Consider the following 23,783-nt stretch of genomic DNA (forward strand, 5'->3'; position numbering starts at 1 on the left):
ACAAACAAATCATGTATAGATGTAAAAGAGTCAATAGACATTAGTAACGTGTAGCAAATTTCTCCTAGCAACTTGATTTCTGCAATTTAAGCGTGACGAGGCTTGCAAGATATTTTTGGGTGACACACAAAACTTGACAAGTCCTGAGTTTTCTAACAACTTCAGAATCAGTCTTGAACTGCTTTGAAATACATCTGTCATTGTCGCGTTGCCTCATCCAACTCAAAAATGACCATGTAGTGTTTACTGACCAATGACACAGCACTGCAAATTTTTTTTAACTTCAGCCATACCTGCTTTACAGAGTTGCTGATCCCACCATCAAAATGGCTACCACAGTAATTGAAGCCATTTTGCTGTTGACAGCAGCAACTGTTTACATAAGAACATAAGAAATAGGAGCAGGAGTAGGCCAATCGGCCCCTCGAGCCTGCTCCGCCATTCAATAAGATCATGGCTGATCTGATCCTAACCTCAAATCTAAATTCATGTCCAATTTCCTGCCTGCTCCCCGTAACCCCTAATTCCCTTTACTTCTAGGAAACTGTCTATTTCTGTTTTAAATTTATTTAATGATGTAGCTTCCACAGCTTCCCGGGGCAGCAAATTCCACAGACCGACTACCCTCTGAGTGAAGAAGTTTCTCCTCATCTCAGTTTTGAAAGAGCAGCCCCTTATTCTAAGATTATACCCCCTAGTTCTAGTTTCACCCATCCTTGGGAACATCCACCCGATCAAGTCCCTTCACAATCTTATATGTTTCAATAAGATCGCCTCTCATTCTTCTGAACTCCAATGAGTAGAGTCCCAATCTACTCAACCTCTCCTCATATGTCCACCCCCTCATCCCCGGGATTAACCGAGTGAACCTTCTTTGTACTGCCTCGAGAGCAAGTATGTCTTTTCTTAAGTATGGACACCAAAACTGTATGCAGTATTCCAGGTGCGGTCTCACCAATACCTTATATAACTGCAGCAATACCTCCCCTGTTTTTATATTCTATCCCCCTAGCAATAAAAGCTAACATTCCGTTGGCCTTCTTGATCACCTGCATACTAACTTTTTGATTTTCTTGCACTAGGACCCCCAGATCCCTTCGTACTGCAGTACTTTCCAGTTTCTCGCCTTTAAGATAATAACTTGCTCTCTGATTTTTCCTGCCAAAGTGCATAACCTCACATTTTCCAATATTGTATTGCATCTGCCAAATCTCCGCCCACTCACCCAGCCTGTCTATATCCCCCTGTAGGTTTTTTATGTCCTCCTCACTCTCCACTTTCCCTCCCATCTTTGTATCATCTGCAAACTTTGACATGTTACACTCGGTCCCCTCCTCCAAATCGTTAATATAGATTGTAAAGAGTTGGGGACCCAGCACCGACCCCTGCGGAACACCATCGGCTACTGGTTGCCAGTCCGAGAATGAACCATTTATCCTAACTCTCTGCTTCCTGTTAGATAACCAATCCTCCACCCATGCCAGAATATTACCCCCAATCCAGTGATTCTTTATCTTGAGCAATAATCTTTTATGTGGCACCTTGTCGAATGCCTTCTGGAAGTCCAAATACACTACGTCCACTGGTTCCCCTTTATCCACCCTGTACGTTATGTCCTCAAAGAACTCAAGCAAATTTGTCAGACATGACTTCCCCTTCGTAAAGCCATGCTGACTTTGTCCTATTAAATTATGTTTATCCAAATGTTCTGCTACTGTCTCCTTAATAATAGACTCCAAATGTTACCCACCACAGATGTTAGGCTAACTGGTCTATAATTTCCAGCCTTCTGCCTACTATCCTTTTTAAATAAGGGTGTTACATTATTTGCTGGGACCTTTGTCGAGTCCAGAGAATTTTGGAAAATTATTACCAAAGCATCCACAATCCCTACTGCCACTTCCCTCAAGACCCTAGGATGTAAGCCATCAGGTCCAGGGGATTTATCCGCCTTGAGTCCCATTAATTTACTGAGTACTAATTCCTTAGTGATTTTAATCGTATTTAGCTCCTCCCCCCCTAAAGCCCCCTGTTTGTCCAGTGTTGGGATATTCTTAGTGTCCTCTACCGTAAAGACTGAAACAAAATATTTGTTCAGCATTTTTGCCATCTCCATGTTTCCCACCATTAATTTCCCGGTCTCATCCTCTAAGGGTCCTACGTTTGCCTTAGCCACCCTTTTTCTTTTTATATAACTGTAGAAACTCTTGCTATCTGTTTTTATATATGTTTTGCTAATTTATTTTCATAATCTATCTTCCCTTTCTTAATCAATCCTTTGGTTACTTTTTGCTGTCTTTTGAAGACTTCCCAATCTTCTATCCTCCCACTAAGTTTGGCTACCTTATATGTCCTTGTTTTTAGTCGGATACTATCCTTAATTTCTTTACTTAGCCACGGATGGCTGTCGTTTCTTTTACACCCTTTTTTCCTCAGTGGAATATATTTTTTTTGAAAGTTGTAAAATATCTCCTTGAATGAACACCACTGCTCATGTACCGTCTTACCCTTTAATCTATTTTCCCAGTCCACTTTAATCAATTCCGCTCTCATACCATCATAGTCTCCTTTATTCAAGCTCAGTACGCTTGTTTGAGACCCAACCTTCTCACCCTCTAATTGGATATGGAATGTAATCATGTTATGGTCACTCATTCCAAGGGGATCCTTAACTAGGACATTATTAATTAATCCTGGCTCATGACACAGGACCAGGTCCAAGGTTGCTTGCCCCCTTGTAGGATCAGTTATATACTGCTCAAGAAATCCATCCCTAATACGCTCAATAAACTCTTCCTCAAGGCTGCCCTGCCCAATTTGATTTGTCCAGTTAATATGATAGTTAAAATCCCCCATAATTATAGCTGTTCCCTTATTACATGCCCCGACTATTTCCTGATTAATACTTCTTCCAGCAGAGTTGCAACTATTAGGAGGCCTATATACTACGCCCACGAGTGTTTTTTTCCCCTTATTCCTTATCTCTACCCAAACTGTTTCATTATCCTGATCCTTTGTCCCAATATCATTTCTCTGTATTACAGTGATTCCTTCCTTTATTAACATAGCCATCCCACCTCCCCTTCCTTCCTGCCTGTCCTTCCTGATTGTTAAATACCCTGGCATATTTAATTCCCAGTCGTTGTCACTCTGCAGCCATGTTTCTGTAATGGCCACAAGATCATACCTATACATAGTTATTTGTGCCGTTAACTCGTCCATTTTGTTCCGAATGCTACGTGCATTCAGATAAAGAACTTTCAAATATGTTTTGTGACACTTAGTTCCTGCTTTTTCCTTTTTTAACACTTTACCTTTTACTCCATACCTTCTGTCGCTTCCTGACACGCTTTCCTCTGTCTCCCTGCTCAGGTTCCCAACCCCCTGCCACAGCTTTGATGCTGGGTTAATCGCCTTACGCCTTCTAGTTTTTATTTTATCTGTCGTGCCTAAGGTACACTTTCTTTCCGCTGCTCTACACTTTTCCCTCTCACTTGTTCTTGAACAACTGTTTGTACTATTTGTATTGTAGATTTCCCCTGGGTCTTCCCCTCTCTTGCTGCTCTCAATTTTATTCCCTTCTGACTCCCCACTCAGGTTCCCATCCCCCTGCCACTCTAGTTTAAACCTTCCCCAACAGCACTAGCAAACACCCCCGCGAGGACATTGGTCCCGGTCCTGCTCGGGTGTAACCCGTCACGCTTGTACAGGTCCCACCTTCCCCAGAACCGGTCCCAATGTCCCAGGAATCTAAATCCCTCCCTCCTACACCATCCCTGCAGCCACGCATTCATCCTGTCTATTCTCCTGTTCCTATACTCACTAGCACGTGGCACCGGTAGTAATCCTGAGATCACTACCTTTGAAGTCCTGTTTTTTAATTTATCTCCTAACTCCTTAAATTCACCTTGCAGGACCTCATCCCTTTTTTAACCTATGTCGTTGGTACCAATATGGACCATGATTACTGGCTGTTCACCCTCCCCCTCCAGAATGCCCTGCAGCCGCTCCGTGACATCCTTGACCCTCGCACCAGGGAGGCAACATACCATCCTGGAGTCACGTTTGCGGCCACAGAAACGCCTATCTGTTCCCCTTACAATTGAATCCCCTATCACTATAGCCCTGCCACTTTTCTTCCTCCCCTCCTGTGCAGCAGAGCCACCAGTGGTGCCCCGAACCTGGCTCTTGCTGCATTCCCCTGATAAGCCATCTCCCCCAACAGTATCTAAAGCAGAATATCTGTTTGAGAGGGAGATGGCCCCAGGGGACTCCTGCTCTACCTGCCTAGTCCTTTTACTCTGCCTGGCGGTCACCCATTACCTTTTTGCCTGCGGTGTGACCACCTCACTGAACGTGCTATCCACGATAGTCTCAGCATCGCAGATGCTCCATAGTGAATTCCCGCAGCTCCAGCTTCGAAATACGGTTGGCCAGTAGCTGCAGCTGGACACACTTCCTGCACACATGGTCGCCAGGGAAACTGGTAGTGTCCATGACTTCCCACATAGTGCAGGAGGAGCATATCACGGGTGTGAGCTGTGCTGCCATGACTTCCCTTAGACTCTCAGACTCTCCTCCCGCTCTCGGTCTCTCCTTTTATACTGTGCTCACCTCTCGGACTCTCCTGTTGCACAGTAGTTTTTAAAAATTGTGGATCATTTTGTACTGAAATATTATAGAGGCTTTTTTTTTGTTTATGTTCTCCACTATAACCCCATTGCATCCCGTGTATGTTTCCCAATTGAAGGCATTGGCTGCCTAACACTTCTTCAGTCAGTTGAAGTGATACCTACTAGAGCGACTACGACTGGTTTCTACCTTCCATTTTCTCTCGAGGCTCCCTTTATGGAGTCATAGAATGATACAGCACAGCACAGAAGGAGGCCATTTGGCCCATTGTGTCCGTGCCGGCTGAGAAACGAGCCACCCAGCCTAATCCCACTTTCCCGCATTTGGTCCGTTGCCCTGCAGATCACGGCTCTTCAGGTGCACATCCAGGTATTTTTTAAATGAGTTGAGGGTTTCTGCTTCTAGCACCCTGTCAAGCAGTGAGTTCCAGACCCCCACCATCCTTTGGATGAAAAAAATTTCCTCATTTCCGCTCTAATCCTTCTACCAATCACTTTAAATCTATGCCCCCTGGTTATTGACCCCTCCGCTAAGGGAAATAGGTCCTTCCTATCACTCTATCTAGGCCCTCATAATTTTGTATACCTCAATCAAATCACCCCTCAGCCTCCTCTGTTCCAAGGAAAACAACCTCAGCCTATCCAATCTGTCATCATAGCTAAAATTCTCCAGTCCTGGCAACATCCTTGTTAATCTCCTCTGGACCCACTCTAGTCCAATTACATCCTTCCTGTAATGTGGTGACCAGAACTGTGCGCAGTACTCAAGTTGTGGCCGAACTAGTGTTTTATACAGATCCAGCATAACGTCCCTGCTTTCATATTCTATGCCTTGGCTAATGAAGGAAAGCATTCTATATGCCTTCTTAACCACCTTATCTACCTGTCCTGCTACCTTCAGGGATCTGTGGACATGCACTCCAAGGTCCCTCACTTTCTCTACACCTCTCAGTATCCTCCCATTTATTGTGTATTCCCTTGCCTTGTTTGCTCTCCCCATTACCTCACACTTCTCCGGATTGAACTCCATTTGTCACTTTTCTGCCCATCTGACCAGTCCATTGATATTTTCCTGCAGTCTACAGCTTTCCTCCTAACGATCAACCACACGGCCTATCTTTGTGTCATCCGCAAATTTCTTAATCATGCCCCCTACGTTTAAGTCCAAATCATTAATGTATACCACAAAAAGCAAAAGACCTCGTACCGAGCCCTGCGGCACCCCACTGGAAACAGCCTTCCAGTCGCAAAAACACCCGTCGACCATTACCCTTTGCTTCCTGCCACTGAGCCAATTTTGGATCCAATTTGCCACATTCCCTTGGATCCCATGGGCCTTCACTTTTTTGATCAATCTGCCATGTGGGACCTTGTCAAAAGCCTTGCTAAAATCCATGTGGACTACATCAATTGCGCTACCCTCATCGATCCTCCTTGTCGTCACCTCGAAAAATTCAATCAAGTTAGTCAGACACGACCTCCCCTTAACAAATCCGTGCTGACTGTCCTTGATTAGTCCGCGCCTTTCTAAGTGACGGTTTATCCTATCCCTCAGAACTGATTCCAATAATTTGCCCACCACCGAGGTTAGGCTGACTGGCCTGTAATTACTCGGTCTGTCCTTCACTCCCTTTTTAAACAACGGTACGACGTTAGCAGTCCTCCAATCCTCCGGCACTACGCCTGTATCCAGTGAAGTTTGGAAAATGATTGTTAAAGCCTCCGCTGTTTCCTGCCTGGCTTCTTTTAACAGCCTGGGATACATTTCATACGGCCCTGGTGATTTATCCACTTTCAAAGATGCTAATCCCCTTAATACTTCCTCTCTCACTAGGTTTATCCCATCCAATATTTTACACTCCTCCTCTTTAACTTCAAACACTGCATCATCCCTCTCCTTTGTGAAGACCGATGCAAAGTATTCATTAAGAACCATACCCACATCTTCCACCTCCGTACATAGTTTACCTTTTTGGTCTAATCGGCCCAACTCTTTCCTTAGTTATCCTCTTGCTCTTAATGTATTTATAAAACATCTTTGGGTTTTCTTTGATTTTACCTGCTAATAATTTTTCATGCCCTCTCTTTGCTTTCCTAATTTCCTTTTTAACTTCACCTCTGCACTTTGTATACTCCTCTAAGCTTTCCGTAGTATTGAGTTCCCGGTGTGTCTCATAGGCTTTCTTTTTCTGCCTTATCTTACCCTGAATGCTTCTTGACATCCAGGAGGCTCTAGATTTGGCAGCCCCTCCCTTTTTCTTTGTGGGAACATGTTTACCCTGAACCCCTTAAATCAACCCTTTGAATGTCTCCCACTGCTCTGACACTGATTTACCTTCAAGTAGCTGTTTCCAGTTTACTTCTGCTAAATCACTTCTCAGTTTAGTAAAATTGGCCTTTCCTGAATTGAAAACTTTAACTCTTGCTCTGTCTTTGTCCTTTTCCATAACTATGCTAAAACTAACTGTATTATGATCACTACCACCAAAATGCTCTCCCACTGCTGCTTCTTCCACCTGCCCCTCTTCATTTCCTGGAACTAAATCCAGAACTGCCCCCCCCCCCCCCCCCTCCCCGCCCCCCACCTCTTGTTGGGCTTGTTATATACTGGCCAAAAAAGTTCTCCTGTATGCAATTTAAGAATTCTACGCCTCCTGTACCATTCACACTGTTTGTATCCCAGTTAATATTTGGGTAGTTGAAATCCCCTACTATTACTGCCCTATTTATGCATTTCTCAGAAATTTGCCTACATATTTGCTCCTCTATCTCCCTCTGACTGTTTGGGGGTCTATAGTATGCTCCCAGCAGTGTGACTGCCCCTTTTTTGTTCTTTAGCTCAACCCATAAGGCTTCATTTGATGCTCCTTCTAAAATATCATCCCTCCTCACAACTCTAACTGTTTCCTTAACCAGCAGGAGTAGGCCACATGGCCCCTCGAGCCTGGTCTGCCATTCGGTCAGATCATGGTTGATCTTCGACCTCAACTCCACTTACCTGCCCAATCCCCATATCCCTTGATTCCCCTGGAGTCCAGAAATGTGACTATCTCAGCCTTGAATATATTCAATGACTCAGCAACCACAGGGTTAGAGAATTCCAAAGATTCACAACCCTCTGAGTGAAGAAATTCCCCCTCGTTTCAGTCTTAAATGGCCGACCCCTTATCCTGCGACTATGTCCCTTAGTTCTTGACTCTCCAGCCATGGGAAACAACCTCTCAGCATCTACCCTGTCAAGCCCCCTCATAATCTCATATGTTTCAATGAGATCACCTCTCATTCTTCTAAACTCCAGAGAGTATAGGCTCGTTCTACTCAACCTCTCTTCATTGGACAATCCTCTCATCCCACAAATTAATCTAGTGAACCTTCGCTGCACCGTCTCTAAGACAAATATTCGATAAGGAGACCAAAACTGTACACCGTACTCCAGGTGAGGTCTCGCCAAAGCCCTGTACAATTGTAGTAAGAATTCCTTAATTTTGTACTCTAATCCCCTTGCAATAAAGGCCAAAATTTGCTTTCTGAATTGCTTGCTGTACCCGCATGCTAGCTTTTTATGTTTCTTGTATGAGGACACCTAAGGGTCTCTGAAAACCAACATTTAATAGTTTCTCACCATTTAAAAAAAATTCTGTTTTTCTATTCTTCCTACCAAAATGAATAACCTCACATTTCCCCACATTATATTCCATCTGCCACCTTTTTGCCCATTCACTTAACCTGTCTATATCCCTTCGCAGACTCTGTGTGTCCTCCTCACAGCTTACTTTCCCACCTAGCTTTGTATCGTCAGCAAACTTGGATACATTACACTGGGTTCCTTCATCTAAGTCATTGATATAGATCGTAAATAGCTGAGGCTCAAGCACCGATCCTTGCAGCACCCCACTAGTTACAGACTGCAAGCCTGAAAATGACCCGTTTATCCCTACTCTATTTTCTGTCCGTTCACCTATCCTCTATCCATGCTAATATGTTACCCCCAACCCCGTGAGCCTTTATCTTGTGTAACAACCTTTTATGTGGCACCTTATCAAAAGCCTTTTGAAAATTCAAATATACGTTATTCACTGGTTCCCCTTTATCTACACTGCTTGTTACATCCTCAAAAAACTCTAATAGGTTTGTCAAACATGATTTCCCTTATATAAAACCATGTTGACTCTGCCTAATCATATTATGATTTTCTAAGTGCCCTGTTACCACTTTTTTAATAATGGATTCCAGCATTTTCCCCGACGACTGGTGTCAGGCTAACTTGCCTGTAGTTCCTTGTTTTCTCTCTTCCCTCCTTTCTTGAATAGCCAGGTCACATTTGCTACCTTCCAATCTGCTGGGACTGTTCTAGAATGTAGGGAATTTTGGAAGATCACTACCAATGCATCCATTATCTCTGCAGCCACCTCCTTTAAAACCCTTGGATGTAGGCTATCAGGTCCAGGGGATTTATCAGCTTTTAGTCCCATTAGTTTCTCAAGTACTTTTTCTCTACTGATATTAATTACTTTAAGTTCCTCACTCTCATTTAGACCCTTGGTTCCCCACTATTTCCAGTATCTTTTTTGTTTGTTCTACTGTGAAGACAGATACAAAATATTTGATTAACGCATCTGCCATTTCTTGATTTCTCATTATAATTTCTCCTGTCTCAGCCTCTTAGGGACCAGCGTTTACTTTTGCTACTCACTTTTTTACATACTTGTAGAAGCTCTCACAATCTGTTTTTATATTTCTTGCTAGTTTACTTTCATATTCTATTTTCTCTCCATCAATTTTTTGGTTGTCCTTTGCTGGTTTCTAAAACTCTCCCAATCCTGACTTATTCTTCTTCTTGGCAACATTATAGGCCTCTTCTTTTAATCTAATACTATCCTTAACTTCTTTAGTTAGCCATGGATGGATCACTTTTCTCGTGGAGTTTTTATTTCTCAATGGAATGTATATTTGTTGAGAATATTGAAATATTTCTTTAAATGTTTGCCATTGCTTTTCAACCGTCATACCTTGAATTTGTTTTCCGAATCTAGCTTTGCCAACTCACTCCTCATACCTGTGTAATTGGCTTTATTTAAGTTTAAGACCCTAGTTTCTGACTTAAGTACGTCACTCTCAAACTCAATGTGAAATTCTATCATATGATCACTCTTCCCCAGAGGATCTCTTACTGTGAGATTACTAATTAACCCTGTCTCATTACTTAATACAAGATCTAAATTAGCCTGTTTCCTGGTTGCTTCCATGACTTATTGCTCTAGAAACCATCTCAAATGCATGCCATGAACTCTTCCTCCAAACTACCGTTGCCAATTTGATTTGCCCAGTCTATATGAAGAGGCACCCTCTTCTTTTGTGAAGACGGATGCAAAGTACTAATTCAGTTCCTCAGTTATGCCCTTTGCCTTCACAAGATGATTTTCTTCTTTGTCTCTAATTGGCCCCACCATCCCTGTAACTATCCTTTTACATGTTTATTAAAGATTTTTGGGTTCTCTTTTATTTTACCCGCTAATCTTTTCTCATATTCTCTCTGCCGTTATATCCTTTTCAATTTTCCCCTGCTCTCTCTCTCTCTCTCTCTCTCCTGTCTGGTTTTCCACTGTATCCTGTTCCTGATGTGTCATAAACCTCCTTTTTCTGTTTTATTTTCACCTCTTTCTTTTGTCATCGAGGGAACTCTAGCTTTGGATGTACCACATCCACTGCACTACCTTCTTGAACCCTCCCTTGTTGCTTCATCAAAGAACTCAGTTAGTTAGTTTTGATTTGCCTTTAACAGATCCATGCTGGCTGTCCCTTATTAACCTATGCTTCTCCAAGTGAGAATTAATTTTGTCCTTGACAGTGGTCTCAAGCGGTTTTCCCATCACTGACGTCAGACTAACTGGCCTGTAGTTACCAAGTTTATCCCTCTCCCCTTTTTTGAGTAAGGGTGTAACATTTGCAATCCTCCAGTCCTCTGTTGCAGCATATTTAATCAGAACAGAACGGGCTAATGACCCCAACTGTCTGAAGCCCTGCAAAGAATAAACTCCTCCAATGTCTGTACTTTTAGGCCAAAGAAAGCACAGGAGCTGATGCATCTGTTATCTACGTCCCTCCCCCATTTGCTGCTGCTGCCATCCTTGAAGCGATTGACGCTGAGTTGCCGCTGGTGGTCTGCATTACAGAAGGAATTCCTCAACAGGATATGGTACGGGTGAAACATCGACTACTTCGTCAGAACAAGACTCGCCTTATTGGCCCCAACTGTCCGGGAGTAATAAATGTAAGTGTCATTGGATGTGATTTTTGTTGGTTTGCCCTGGTTTTCTCCTCTTAAGACCCTGACTCCTGTTAGGGTATGGTTCCACCGTACTCTGACACCCTGCCAGAGTTGACATTCTACATGTACGAATTGTAGACAGTGACTGTTGGCAGGCTATTAGACCACAAGTGCATCACAGTCAAACTGGACGTTGTCCTCCTCTGACTTACGACACAAAACCTTTCCAGCAGGAATCATTGCATAACAGTCGAGAACAGAAACCTGCTGATTTTACTGTCCATTTTGAGCCACTGCCGAATACTGATATATGAGCTAAATGATTGGGTGGGGATGGTAAGTAGCCAAGCAGTTATGAGTTCATATTCCACTGTGGCAAGTTGTAAAATTGAATTCAATAAATCTGATCGTTTGTGTGCTAGTACTAGAAAAAATGACCATGAATGCTGCTGGATTCTCCTTAAAACACAACAAGCTGACTAACGTCCTTCAGGGATGAAAACTTGGCACCCTTATCCAGTCTAACCTACACATGACTCCAGTCCCACACTAGGTGGTTGATGCTTAATGCCCTGAGAGCAACTAAGGATGGGCAGTAAATGCTGCCTTGGCAACGTTGCCCAGATCCCAAGAAAAAACAAATGTAGCACTGTAACAAGCTGATACAGGCCGAGGAGCCGGTGGTCAAGTAGACATGCAGAACAGATCTTGGAACGAGTGAGCTTTATTCACCCATGTGGGGTCTTCACTTTCAGTGATGGACGAAGCAGTGATAGGTATTACTTCCCAGCCTGTGTCTTATCCCTCTCAGTTCCTTCCTCTCTCAACTGAACCATTTCCCAGCCTTTTATTCTTACAGGCCGGAAGTTGTTCCTGATTAAAGGCAGTTAAGGTCAACAAAGCTACACTGCCTTTTATATAACTTCTTAAAGTGGTGTCCCTATCTCGGATACAGAGCTTTCACCATCCTATGGCTTACATATCGTTACTCTCACCACCAACGCCCGCCAACAAAGACCCAGGAGCTTAAGCGATGACGCAAGGCACGACATTCGAGAGAGAGCATCCGTATTCCTGTGTGCTGACCCGGCTCTTGGCTCAATTGAAATAAAGGCATGTGGTTGGAGGGACAAAAACCAACGTGTAATCCGGCATTCTTTGCCTTATTTGCCCACATCCACTTAAGGGGGCCTGATCCGATACCAGCTAGAAGATTCTCCCTAATAAATAGTACCTTCGTGCCTCCACCACCCCTTCGATGTATCTTGTGGACCTTCCATTTGCATCGGCAGTCTGCACCACTGCTATCTGCAAGTCCACAAATCTGCCTTGGCAAGAAGCTCCTTTAGAAATGTCATAATTAAAGTTGCGATCTTCTCTCCATCCAGAAGGGGGAAGCATCCGGATTTGCTGATATAACAGTTTATGATTCTGTCTGCAGCATCGTCAAATGAGGCGCTGCTTTCAGTTGTCTTCCTGTCTAAACCTCAAGGTAGCTTCTGCTGAATCTTTACAAATACTGCTCCACACAGGTAGTTGAGTTTGCCACTTGTACCCTCATAATGCCTCTTTATCAGCAGCTTCATCTTGAGGTAAGGCTCCAATTTCTGAAGCTTTAGTGCGCCAATACCATTTGCCCCATCCACCTTCATTGCCTCATTTCTTCTGAATGGTAGGGTGTCTGCATAGTCAGGGCAGTAAAAGCCTGAGAAAGTTTCTGATAATGTCCTTCAACTGTTGCAGTCCCATACTGCTCCTTATTCCAACAGCAGGCCATAACATGCAGCTATGGGGTGCTTACAAGGCATTGGTAAGTTCCTCCTACGGCACTCACGCTATCAGTAACAACCGATGCAAGCTTTGTTTCACATTCCTGTCTTTTTGCTTCATGTGGTTTGCGCTTTAGTGGTTTTAAAATTTGCTGCACCTCCCACCACCTCTCCTCTTTGGATAACTCCTTTAAGCCGCTTGCAGGTCTCTGTGCAAGCAATTCTACAGAAATTCCTGCTGCTGAATTTCTTCCTTAATGCTCTGATGTCTCAGGCAAGGCTGGCATTGTTGCCACATTAGACCAACGAAACAGTTTCACTACTGGCTTCAGCTCGATTTCCCCAAACAGCTCTGAGTGAAAAACAAGTACAGTACATGATTACTGATCTGAACAGTAGGGCCAAGAACAATGGAAATATTCTGGATATTTATTTTTGTTTCACTTTTTCAATGACATGGGTCCGTATGGATGATAAGTCAAGAAAAGTGGAGGTAATTGGCTAATAAGAACATAAGAAATAGGAGCAGGAGTAGGCCAATCGGCCCCTCGAGCCTGCTCCGCCATTCAATAAGATCATGGCTGATCTGATCCTAACCTCAAATCTAAACTCATGTCCAATTTCCTGCCCGCTCCCCGTAACCCCTAATTCCCTTTACTTCGAGGAAACTGTCTATTTCCGTTTTAAATTTATTTAATGATGTAGCTTCCACAGCTTCCTGGGGCAGCAAATTCCACAGACCTACTACCCTCTGAGTGAAGAAGTTTCTCCTCATCTCAGTTTTGAAAGATTATGCCCCCTCGTTCTAGTTTCACCCATCCTTGGGAACATCTTTACTGCATCCACCCGATCAAGCCCCTTCACAATCTTATATGTTTCAATAAGATCGCCTCTCGTTCTTTTGAACTCCAATGAGTAGAGTCCCAATCTACTCAACCTCTCCTCATATGTCCGCCCCCTCATCCCCGGGATTAACCGAGTGAACCTTCTTTGTACTGCCTCGAGAGCAAGTATATCTTTTCTTAAGTATGGAGACCAAAACTGTATGCAGTATTCCAGGTGCGGTCTCACCAATACCTTATATAACTGCAGCAATACCTCCCTGTTTTTATATTCTATCCCCCTAGCAATAAAAGCCAACATTCCGTTGGCCTTCTTGATCACCTGCTGCACCTGCATATTAACTTTTTGATTTTCTTGCACTAGGACCCCCAGATCCCTTCGTACTGCAGTACTTTCCAGTTTCTCGCCGTTAAGATAATAACTTGCTCTCTGATTTTTCCTGCCAAAGTTCATAACCTCACATTTTCCAATATTGTATTGCATCTGCCAAATTTCCGCCCACTCACCCAGCCTGTCTATATCCCCTTGTAGGTTTTTTATGTCCTCCTCACTCTCTACTTTCCCTCCCATCTTTGTATCATCTGCAAACTTTGATATGTTACACTCTGTCCCCTCCTCCAAATCGTTATAGATTGTAAAGAGTTGGGGACCCAGCACCGACCCCTGCGGAACACCACTGGCTACAGGTTGCCAGTCCGAGAATGAACCATTTATCCCAACTCTCTGCTTCCTGTTAGATAACTAATCCTCCACCCATGCCAGAATATTACCCCCAATCCAGTGATTCTTTATCTTGAGCAATAATCTTTTATGTGGCACCTTGTCGAATGCCTTCTGGAAGTCTAAATACACTACGTCCACTGGTTCCCCTTTATCCACCCTGCACGTTATGTCCTCAAAGAACTCAAGCAAATTTGTCAGACATGACTTCCCCTTCATAAATCCATGCTGACTTTGTCATATTAAATTATGTTTATCCAAATGTCTCCTTAATAATAGACTCCAAAATGTTACCCACCACAGATGTTAGGCTAACTGGTCTATAATTTCCAGCCTTCTGCCTACTACCCTTTTTAAAAAAGGGTGTTACATTAGCAGTTTTCCAATCTGCCGGGACCTTTGTCGAGTCCAGAGAATTTTGGAAAATTATTACCAAAGCATCCACAATCCCTACTGCCACTTCCCTCAAGACCCTAAGATGTAAGCCATCAGGTCCAGGGGATTTATCTGCCTTGAGTCCCATTAATTTACTGAGCACCAATTCCTTAGTGATTTTAATCGTATTTAGCTCCTCCCCCCCCCCCCCCCCCCCCCCCCCCCCCCCCCAGAGCCCCCTGTTTGTCCAGTGATGGGATATTCTTAGTGTCCTCTACCGTAAAGACTGAAACAAAATATTTGTTCGGCATTTTTGCCATCTCCATGTTTCCCACCATTTCCCACCATTAATTTCCCGGTCTCATCCTCTAAGGGACCTACATTTGCCTTAGCCACCCTCTTTCTTTTCCTTTCGTAGACACTGGCATTCCTGGACCTTTTCAGCCTCTGTGCCTTTTCCACATGCATCCTCAAACTGCACCATGAATTCTTTGGTAAGAACATTTTCAGGCACCTCACAGAGTTATTGTTACAATGGGTTGGCCACCATATTTGCATCATAATCCTCCAGATTGGGAGACCCTTCACGATCATACACAACTTTCAGCTGGTCAACTTTTGATATGGTACCTGACACCCTATAAATGCCAACACACTTCATGCCATAAATTCTCCATGTAGTCAGTGCACTCTCAAAAAAAAACTGCTGGCAGCTGGATCCCATCATATAGCCTAGTCCTCAGCAGCCTCAACCAATGGACCACCAAAGATAGGCCTGAGGGAAGGAGGAGTATCTACCTGGACTGCTTCCTGGTCTGGAGCAGGCTTCTTTTTCTTCTCTTTCCATTGCTTAACAACCTCTGTTGCTGTTATAGCTTTGGACTTTTTCTCCTTGTGTTTTTCCTCTTTGTGCTTTTCTCCCATTGGCTTCTCCTTGCCCTTAAATTCTTTTTTTTCTTTCTTGGAGAAACTAGGATTTTTGAAGACATGGACACCCTTTGGCCTTTTCACTTTTGATGGGCTTCGCTTCATCTTAGATGGCCGCAAACCCCTCAGTTCTTTTTTCTTTTTAAATTTGCCTTTTGTCTCCTGGTTCTCTGTCACTTTCACTGAGTTTGGATATTCTCAATGACCTCCTTAAGCATCTTACTCCACTGGGTTCAGTCTCCGTTTTCTCCTCCGCCTGCTCGACTTCCTGGGGTGCTTCTTCCTCAAGTCTTCTCCGGTGCCTGTTGCCTCGGGGATGCTCTTGTGCCATTGAGGAGAACCTTGACTGTAAATTCCCCAACTACTTCGGTGAAATTTGTCTTTTTTTTTCAAGGCTTTGCCTAGGCGGAGAGCTTGATGTCTATGGAACTATTCGAAGAATCTTCCTCAAATTTTGATGCTGTTCCCTAAGAAGGCTTCTTGGGCTCTAGGAGATCCCGGTCTGCAACTTCCTCCTTTGCCGAGCAATTCTCCATTACCTCAACTTTTTTTCTGCTCACGTGATTTTCCCCATTAATGTTCACTGGTCAACCCGAATCCTTCTTGCTTGATCCGTCGATGCAGTTTTCCTCTTCGATTTTGTGATTGTTCCTCTTGGGCCCTGCAGCTATCTCGCCATTCATCAACTGCGTTTCCTCCACCTTCTCGGGTGCTTGCTTTATCATATCATAGTACGTATGGCACAAGAGGAGTTCATTCAGCCCATCGTGTAGGTTCTTTGAAAGAGCTATCCAATTAGCCCCATTCCCCTGCTCTCTTCCCCATAGCCCTGTAATTTTTTTCCCTTCAAGTACATATCCAATTCCCCTTTGAAAGTTACTATTGAATCTGTTTCCACAACCCTTTCGGGCAGTGCATTCAAAATCATAATTCGCTGTGTAAAAAATGTTTCCTCATCTCGCCCCTGGCTCTTTTGCCGATCACCTTATATCTGTGTTCTGTGGTTACTGACCCTCCTGCTACCGGAAACGGTTTCTCCTTATTTACTCTGTCAAAACCATTGATGATTTTGAACACCTCTGTCAAATCTCCCTTTAACCTTCTCTGTTCGAAGGAGAACAACCCCAAGTGCTAGAACTATATAGAATCATCATAATGGGGGACTTCAACTATCCTAGTGTAGACTGGGAGAGTAATAGTGCAAAGGGCAAAGAGGGGGAGGAATTTCTGTAGTGTGTTCAGGAGAACTTTCTTGATCAGTATGTTTCCGGCCCAGTGAGGAAGGAGGCATTGCTGGATCTAGTTCTGGATAATGAAATGGCTCAAGTGGAGCAAGTGTCAGTGAGGGAACATTTAGGGAACAGTGATCGTAGCATGGTACAGCACAGAGGAGGCCATTCGGCCCATCGTGCCTGCGCTGGCTCTTTGAAAGAGCTATCTAATTAGTCCCACTCCCCTGTACCTTCTCCACAGTCCTGTAATTTTTTTCCCTTCATGTATTTATCCAATTCCCTTTTGAAAGTTGTAAACAATTTTACAACACCAAGTTATAGTCCAGCAATTTTATTTTAAATTCACAAGCTTTCGGAGGCTTCCTCCTTCCTCAGGTGAACGTTGTTGGAAATTAAATCCTCTTTTGAAAGTTGCTATTGAGTCTGTCACCGCCACCGTTTCAGGCAGTGCATTCCAAATCATAACAATTCGCTGCGAAAAAAAATGTTTCCTCATGTCGCCTCTGGTTCTTTTGCCAATCACCTTAAATCTGTATCGTCTAGTTACCTTCTGCCACTGGAAACAGTTTCTCCTTATTTACTCTATCAAAACTGTTCATGATTTTGAACACCTCTATCAGATCCCCTCTTAACTTCTCTGATCTAAGGAGTACAACCCCAGCTTCTGTAGTCTCTCCACATAACTGAAATCCCTCATCCCTGGTACCATCTAGTAAATCTCTTCTGCACCCTCTCTAAGGCCTTAAGAACATAAGAAACATAAGGGGGGTTGAAAGGTCAGCTCGGGGTCAAATAGGATGCTGAAGTTGCGAACAGAATGGTTCAGCCTCAGACAGTGGCCAGGGAGGGGGATGGACTTGGTTGCCAAGGAATGGAGTTTGTGGTAAGGACAGAAGACAGTGGCTTCGGCCTTCCCAATATTTAATTGGAGTAAATTTCTGCCCATCCAATACTGGATGTCGGACAACCCTTTTTCCCACTTCTCCCACAAAGTTTCAATTAATTATGGAAAAGGACAAGGAGCAATCTGGAGTAAAAATGCTTAAATGGAGCAGGGCCAATTTCAGTGGGATGAGAACAGATCTGGCCCGGGGAAATTGGAATCAAAGATTGGCAGGCAAAACTATAATCGAACAATGGGCGGCCTTTAAAGAGGAGATGGAGTCTAGATACGTTCCCACAAGGGGGAAAGGTAGGGGGACCAAAACCAGCGCTCCATGGATGACGAAAGAGATAGAGATAGAGATTAAGATGAAGCAGAAAAGGGGGCATATGACCGATGTCAAGTTGATAATGCAAATGAGAACAAGGCTGAATATAGAACGTACAGAGGAGACATGAAAAAGGAAATAAGAGGGGCAAATAGAGCGTATGAGAGTAGACTGGTGGCTTACATAAAAGGGAATCCAAAAGTCTCCGATAGGCAAATAAGTAGTAAACGGTTAGAAAGTGGAGAGGTGGGGCTGAATAGGTACCAGAAAGGAGTTATCCGCATGGAGGCAGAGGGCATGGCTGAGGCACTAAATGAGTACATTGCATCTGTCTTTACCAAGGAGGAAGATGCTGCCAAAGTCACAGTAAAAGAGGAGGTAATTGAGAAACTGGATGGGCTAAAAATTGATAAAGAGGAGGTACTAGAAAGTACGCCTGGACTTAAAGTAGATAAGTCAACTGGTCCGGATAGGATGAATCCCAGGTTGCTGAGGGAAATAAGGGTAGAAATTGCAGAGGTAAAGAATCGTAGAATGGTTACAGCATGGAAGGGGGCCATTTGGCCAGTCGAGTCCGTGCCGCTCTCTGCAAGAGCAATCCAGCTAGTCCCATTCTCCTGCCCTATCTCCATGGCCCTGCAAATTTTTTTCCCTTCAAGTATTTCAATTCCCTTTTGAAAGCCATGATTGAATCTGCCTCCACCACCCCCTCAGGCAGTGCATTCCAGATCCTAACCACTCGCTGTGTAAAAAAGTTTTTCTTCATTTCGCCTTTGGTTCTTTTGCCAAACACCATAAATCTATGTCCTCTGGTTTTTGACCCTTCTGCCAATGGGAACAGTATCTCTCTATCTACTCTGTCTGGACCCTTCATGATTTTGAATACTTCTATCAAATCTCCTCTCAACCTTCTCTGCTCTAAGGAGAACAACCCCTGCTTCTCCAGTCTATCCACATAACTGAAGTCCCTCAATCCCTGGAACTATTCTAGTAAATCTCTTCTGCACCCTCTAAAAGGCCTTCACATCGTTCCTAAAGTGCGGTACCCAGAATTGGACACAATACTCCAGTTGTGGCGGAACCAGTGTTGTACAACGGTTCGTCAAAACCTCCTTGCTTTTGTACTTGATGCCTCTATTTATAAAGCCCAGGACTCCGTATGCTTTTTTAACCACTTTCTCAACCTGCCCTGCCACTTTCAACAATTTGTGCACATATTCCTCCAGATCTCTCTGTTCCTGCACCCCTTTTAGAATTGTACCCTTTAGTTTATATTGCCTCTCCTCGTTCTTCCTACCAAAATGTATCACTTCACACTTTTCTGCGTTAAATTTAATCTGCCACGTGTCCGCCCATTCCACCAGCCTGTCTATGTCCTCTTGAAGTCTGTCACTATCCTCCTCACTGTTCACTACCCTTCCAAGGTTTGTGTCATCTGCAAATTTTAAAATTGTGCCCTGTACACCCAAGTCCAAGGCATTAACTTATATCAAGAAAAGCAATGGTCCTAGTACCGACCCCTGGGGAACACCACTGTATACCTCCCCCTAGTCCGAAAAACAACCGTTCACCACTACTCTGTTTCCTGTCACTTAGCCAATTTTGTATCCATGCTGCCACTGCCCCTTTTATTCCATGGGCTTCAACTTTGATGACAAGCCTATTATGTGGCACTTTATCAAACGCCTTTTGGAAGTCTCCATACACCACATCAACCACATTTGGGAGTGCAGCTAGAGCCAAGTCTAAAGCACCATGGATGGCTGTACGGGGGGGAGGAGAAGGGTTCAGAGAGGGATAGTGATAAGGGATTCAATAATTAGGGGAATCGACAGGCGTTTCTGCGGCCGCAGACATGATTCCAGGATGGTATATTGCCTCTTTGGAGCCAGGGTCAAGGATGTCACTGAATGGCTGCAGAACATTCTGAGGCGGAGGGTGAACAGCCAGAAGTTGTGGTCCATATCGGTACCAATGACATAGGTAGAAACAGGGATGAGATCCTGCAGGCAGATTTTAAGGGGCTACGAAAGGAATTAATAAGCAGGACCTCAAAGGTAGTAATCTCCAGATTACTCCAGTGCCACGTGCTAGTGAGCATAGAAATAGGAAGATGGAACAGATGAATACATGGCTGGAGAGATGGAGGAGGAGGGAAGGCTTTAGATTCCTGGGCCATTGGGACCGGTTCTGGGGGAGGTGGGACCTGTACAAGCCGGATGGGTTCACCTCAATAGGGCCGGGACCAATATCCTTGCGGGGAGGTTTGCTAGTGCTGTTGCGGGGACGGTTCAAACTAGCTCGGCAGGGGGATGGGAACCTGAATGTAGATTCAGATGGGAGAAAAGCAGAACTGGAAATGGAAGGCAGAAGAAACAAAGGTTAGAAAATAAACTGCAAAGGAGATTGACAGTGCTTAAAGATATATACCTCAATCCAAGGAGTATAGTGAATACGACAGATGAGCTGAGGGCACAGATAGACAGGTGGAAGTATCATATCTTAGCTATTACAGAAACATGGCTTAAAGAGGGGCAGGAATGTCAGCTCAACGTTCCTGGTTACAGGGTTTTCAAACGAGATAAAGAGAGGGATTAAAAAAAGGAGGGATGGGTGGCAGTTTTGGTTAAAGAAACAATTACAGTTGTGAGGAGGGATGATATGTTGGAAGGATTATCAAATGAGGCCATATGGGTTGAGCTAAGGAACAAAAAAGGGGCAGTCACATTACTGGGAGTGTACTGTAGACCCCCAAACAGTCAGAGGGAGATGGAAGAGCAAATATGTAGGCAAATTTCTGAGAAGTGCAAAAACAATAGGGCAGTAATAGTAGGGGATTACAACTACCCCAATACTAACTGGGATACAAACAGTGTAAAGGATATAGAGGGCACAGAATTCTTCAATTGCATTTAGGAGAACTTTTCCAGCCAGTACGTAGCAAGCCCAATAAGAGTGGGAGGGGTGCAGGTCTGGATTTCGTTTTAGGAAGTTAAGCTGGGCAGGTGGAAGGAGTAGCAGTGGGAGAGTATTTTAGTGGTAGTGATCATAATTCAGTTAGATTTAATATAGTTATGGAGAAGGACAAAGCTAGAACAGGAGTTCTCAATTGGGGAAAGGCCAGTTTTATTAAGCTGAGAAGTGATTTAGCAAAAATGGACCGGAAACAGCTACTTGAAGGTAGCTACTTGTCAGAGCAGTGGGAGGCAAGGGTTCAGAGTGAACATGTTCCCACAAAGAAAAAGGGTGGGACTGCCAAATCTAGAGCCTCCTGGATGTCAAAGAGCATACAGGGTAAGATAAGGGAAAAAAGGAAAGCTTATGTCAGACACTGAGAACTCAATACTACAGAAAGCATAGAGGAGTATAGAAATTGCAGGGGTGAAATTAAAAAGGAAATTAGGAAAGCAAAGAGAGGGCATGAAAATATATTGGCAAGTAAAATCAAGGAAAACCCAAAGATGTTTTATAAATACAGAAAGAGCAAGAGGATAACTAAGCAAAGAGTAGGGCCAGTCAAGACCAGAAAGGAATCCTATGTGTGGAGGCAGAAGATGTTGGTTTGGTTCTTAATGAATGCTTTGCGTCTGTCTTCACAAAAGAGAGGGACGATGCAGAGATTGTAGTTGAGGAGGAGGACTGTGAAATATTGGATGGGATAAACATGGTGAGAGAGGAAGTATTAAGGAGATTAGCATCTTTGAAAGTAGATAAATCACCAGGCCCGGATGAAATGTATCCCAGGCTGTTAAAAGAAGCAAGGGAGGAAATTGCACAGGCTCTAACCATCATTTTCTGATCCTCCCTGGCTACAGGCGTGGTGCCGGAGGATTGGAGGACTGCTAATGTTGTATCGTTGTTTAAAAAGGGAGAGAGGGATAGACTGAGTAATTATAGGCCAGTCAGTCTAACCTCGGTGGTGGGCAAATTATTGGAATCAATTCTGAAGGACAGGATAAACTGTCACTTAGAAAGGCACGGATTAATCAAGGACAGTCAGCATGGATTTGTTAAGGGAAGGTTGTGTCTGACTAACTTCATTTGAATTTTTTGACGAGGTAACAAGGAGAGTCGATAAGGGTAGTGTGTTTGATGTAGTCTACGTGGATTTTAGCAAGGCTTTTGACAAGGTCTCATGTGGCAGACTGGTCAAAAAGTACAAGCCCATGGGATCCAAGGGAAAGTGGCAAGTTGGATCCAAAATTGGCTCAGTGGCAGGAAGCAAAGGGTAATGGTTGACAGGTGTTTTTGTGACTGGAAGTCTGTTTCCAGTGGAGTCCCGCAAGGCTCAGTACTAGGTCCCTTGCTTTTTGTGGTATATATTAATGATTTAGACTTGAATGTAGAGGACATGATTAAGAAGTTTGCAGATGATACAAAAATTGGCCGTGTGGTTGATAGTGAGGAGGAAAGCTGTAGACTGCAAGAAGATATCAATGGACTGGTCAGGTGAGCAGAAAAGTGGCAATGAAATTCAATCTGGAGAAGTGTGAGGAAATGCATTTGGGGAGGGCAAACAAGGCAAGGGAATACACAATAATTGGTAGGATACTGCGAGGTGCAGAGGAAGTGAGGGACCTTGGAGTGCATGTTCACAGATCCCAGAAGGTAGCAGGACAGGTAGATAAGGTGGTTAAGAAGGCAAACAGGAGACTTTCCTGTATTAGCCGAGGCATAGAATATAAGAGCAGGGAGATTATGCTCGAACATTTTAAAACACTAGTTTGGCCTCAGCTTGAATACTGTGTGTGGTTCTGATCACCACATTACAGGAAGGATGTAATTGCACTAGAGAGGGTACAGAGGAGATTTATGAGGATGTTGCCAGAACTGGAGAATTTTAGCTATGAGGAAAGATTGGATAGGCTGGGATTGTTTTCTTTGGAACAGAGGAGGCTGAGGAGTGATTCAATTGAGTTTTACAAAATTATGAGGGGCCTGGATAGGGTGGAGCTATTTCCCTCAGCAGAGAGGTCAATAACCAGTGGGCATAGATTTAAAGTGATTGGTAGAAGGATTAGAGTGGAGCTGAGGAAAAATTATTTCACCCAGAGGGTGGTAGGGATCTGGAACTCACTGCTGGAAAGGGTGGTAGAGGCAGAAACCTTCATCACATTTTAAAAAGTACCTGGATAGGCACCAGAAGTGCCGTAACCGACAGGGCGACGGACCAAGTGCTGAAAAGTACGATTAGGCTGGGTGGCTCATTTTCCGGCGGCGCGGACTCGATGGGCCGAATGGACACCTTCTGGGCCGTAAATTTTGAATGATTGCCCTCACCCGACCCTCCCTGTTACCTCATCAAAAAACTCAATCAAGTTAGTTAAACACAATTTGCCTTTAACAAATCCATACTGGGTTTGCTTAATTAATCCACACTTGTCTAAGTGACTGTTAATTTTGTCCCGGATTATCGTTTCTAAAAGGTTCCCCACTACCGAGGTTAAACTGATTGGCCTATAGTTGAGGGGTTTATCCTTGCACCTTTTTGAACAAGGTTGTAACATTTGCAATTCTCCAGTCCTCTGACGCCACCCCCGTATCTAAGGATGATTGGAAGATCATGGCCAGTACCTCCGCAATTTCCACCCTTACTTCCCCCAGCAACCTAGGATGCATCCCATCCGGACCAGTTGACTTATCTACTTTAAGTACATCTAGCCTTTCTACTACCTCCTCTTTATCAATTTTTCGTCCATCCAGTAACTCAACTACCTCTTCTTTTACTGTGACTTTGGCAGCATCTTCTTCCTTGGTAAAGACAGATGCATGCCCTCTGCCTCCAAGCGTAGATCTCCTGTTACTAC

The 23,783-nt window shown here is 43.9% G+C and overlaps 1 protein-coding gene and 1 pseudogene across 1 annotated transcript in view; one reads left to right on the forward strand and one right to left on the reverse strand.

Annotated features, from left to right (window-relative positions):
* The window catches only part of suclg1 (succinate-CoA ligase GDP/ADP-forming subunit alph), a 90,405-nt gene that overhangs the window by 29,095 nt on the left and 37,527 nt on the right, over positions 1-23,783 (forward strand). Inside the window, exon 4 of the mRNA XM_067981933.1 lies at positions 10,690-10,902. Coding sequence (XP_067838034.1) covers positions 10,690-10,902 — 213 coding nt within the window. The remainder of the gene's footprint in view (positions 1-10,689; positions 10,903-23,783) is intronic.
* Positions 12,686-15,638, reverse strand: LOC137307474 (ralA-binding protein 1-A-like; annotated as a pseudogene).

The sequence above is a fragment of the Heptranchias perlo genome, chromosome 1, assembly GCF_035084215.1.
Source record: "Heptranchias perlo isolate sHepPer1 chromosome 1, sHepPer1.hap1, whole genome shotgun sequence".
In the NCBI taxonomy this organism is placed as follows: domain Eukaryota; kingdom Metazoa; phylum Chordata; class Chondrichthyes; order Hexanchiformes; family Hexanchidae; genus Heptranchias; species Heptranchias perlo.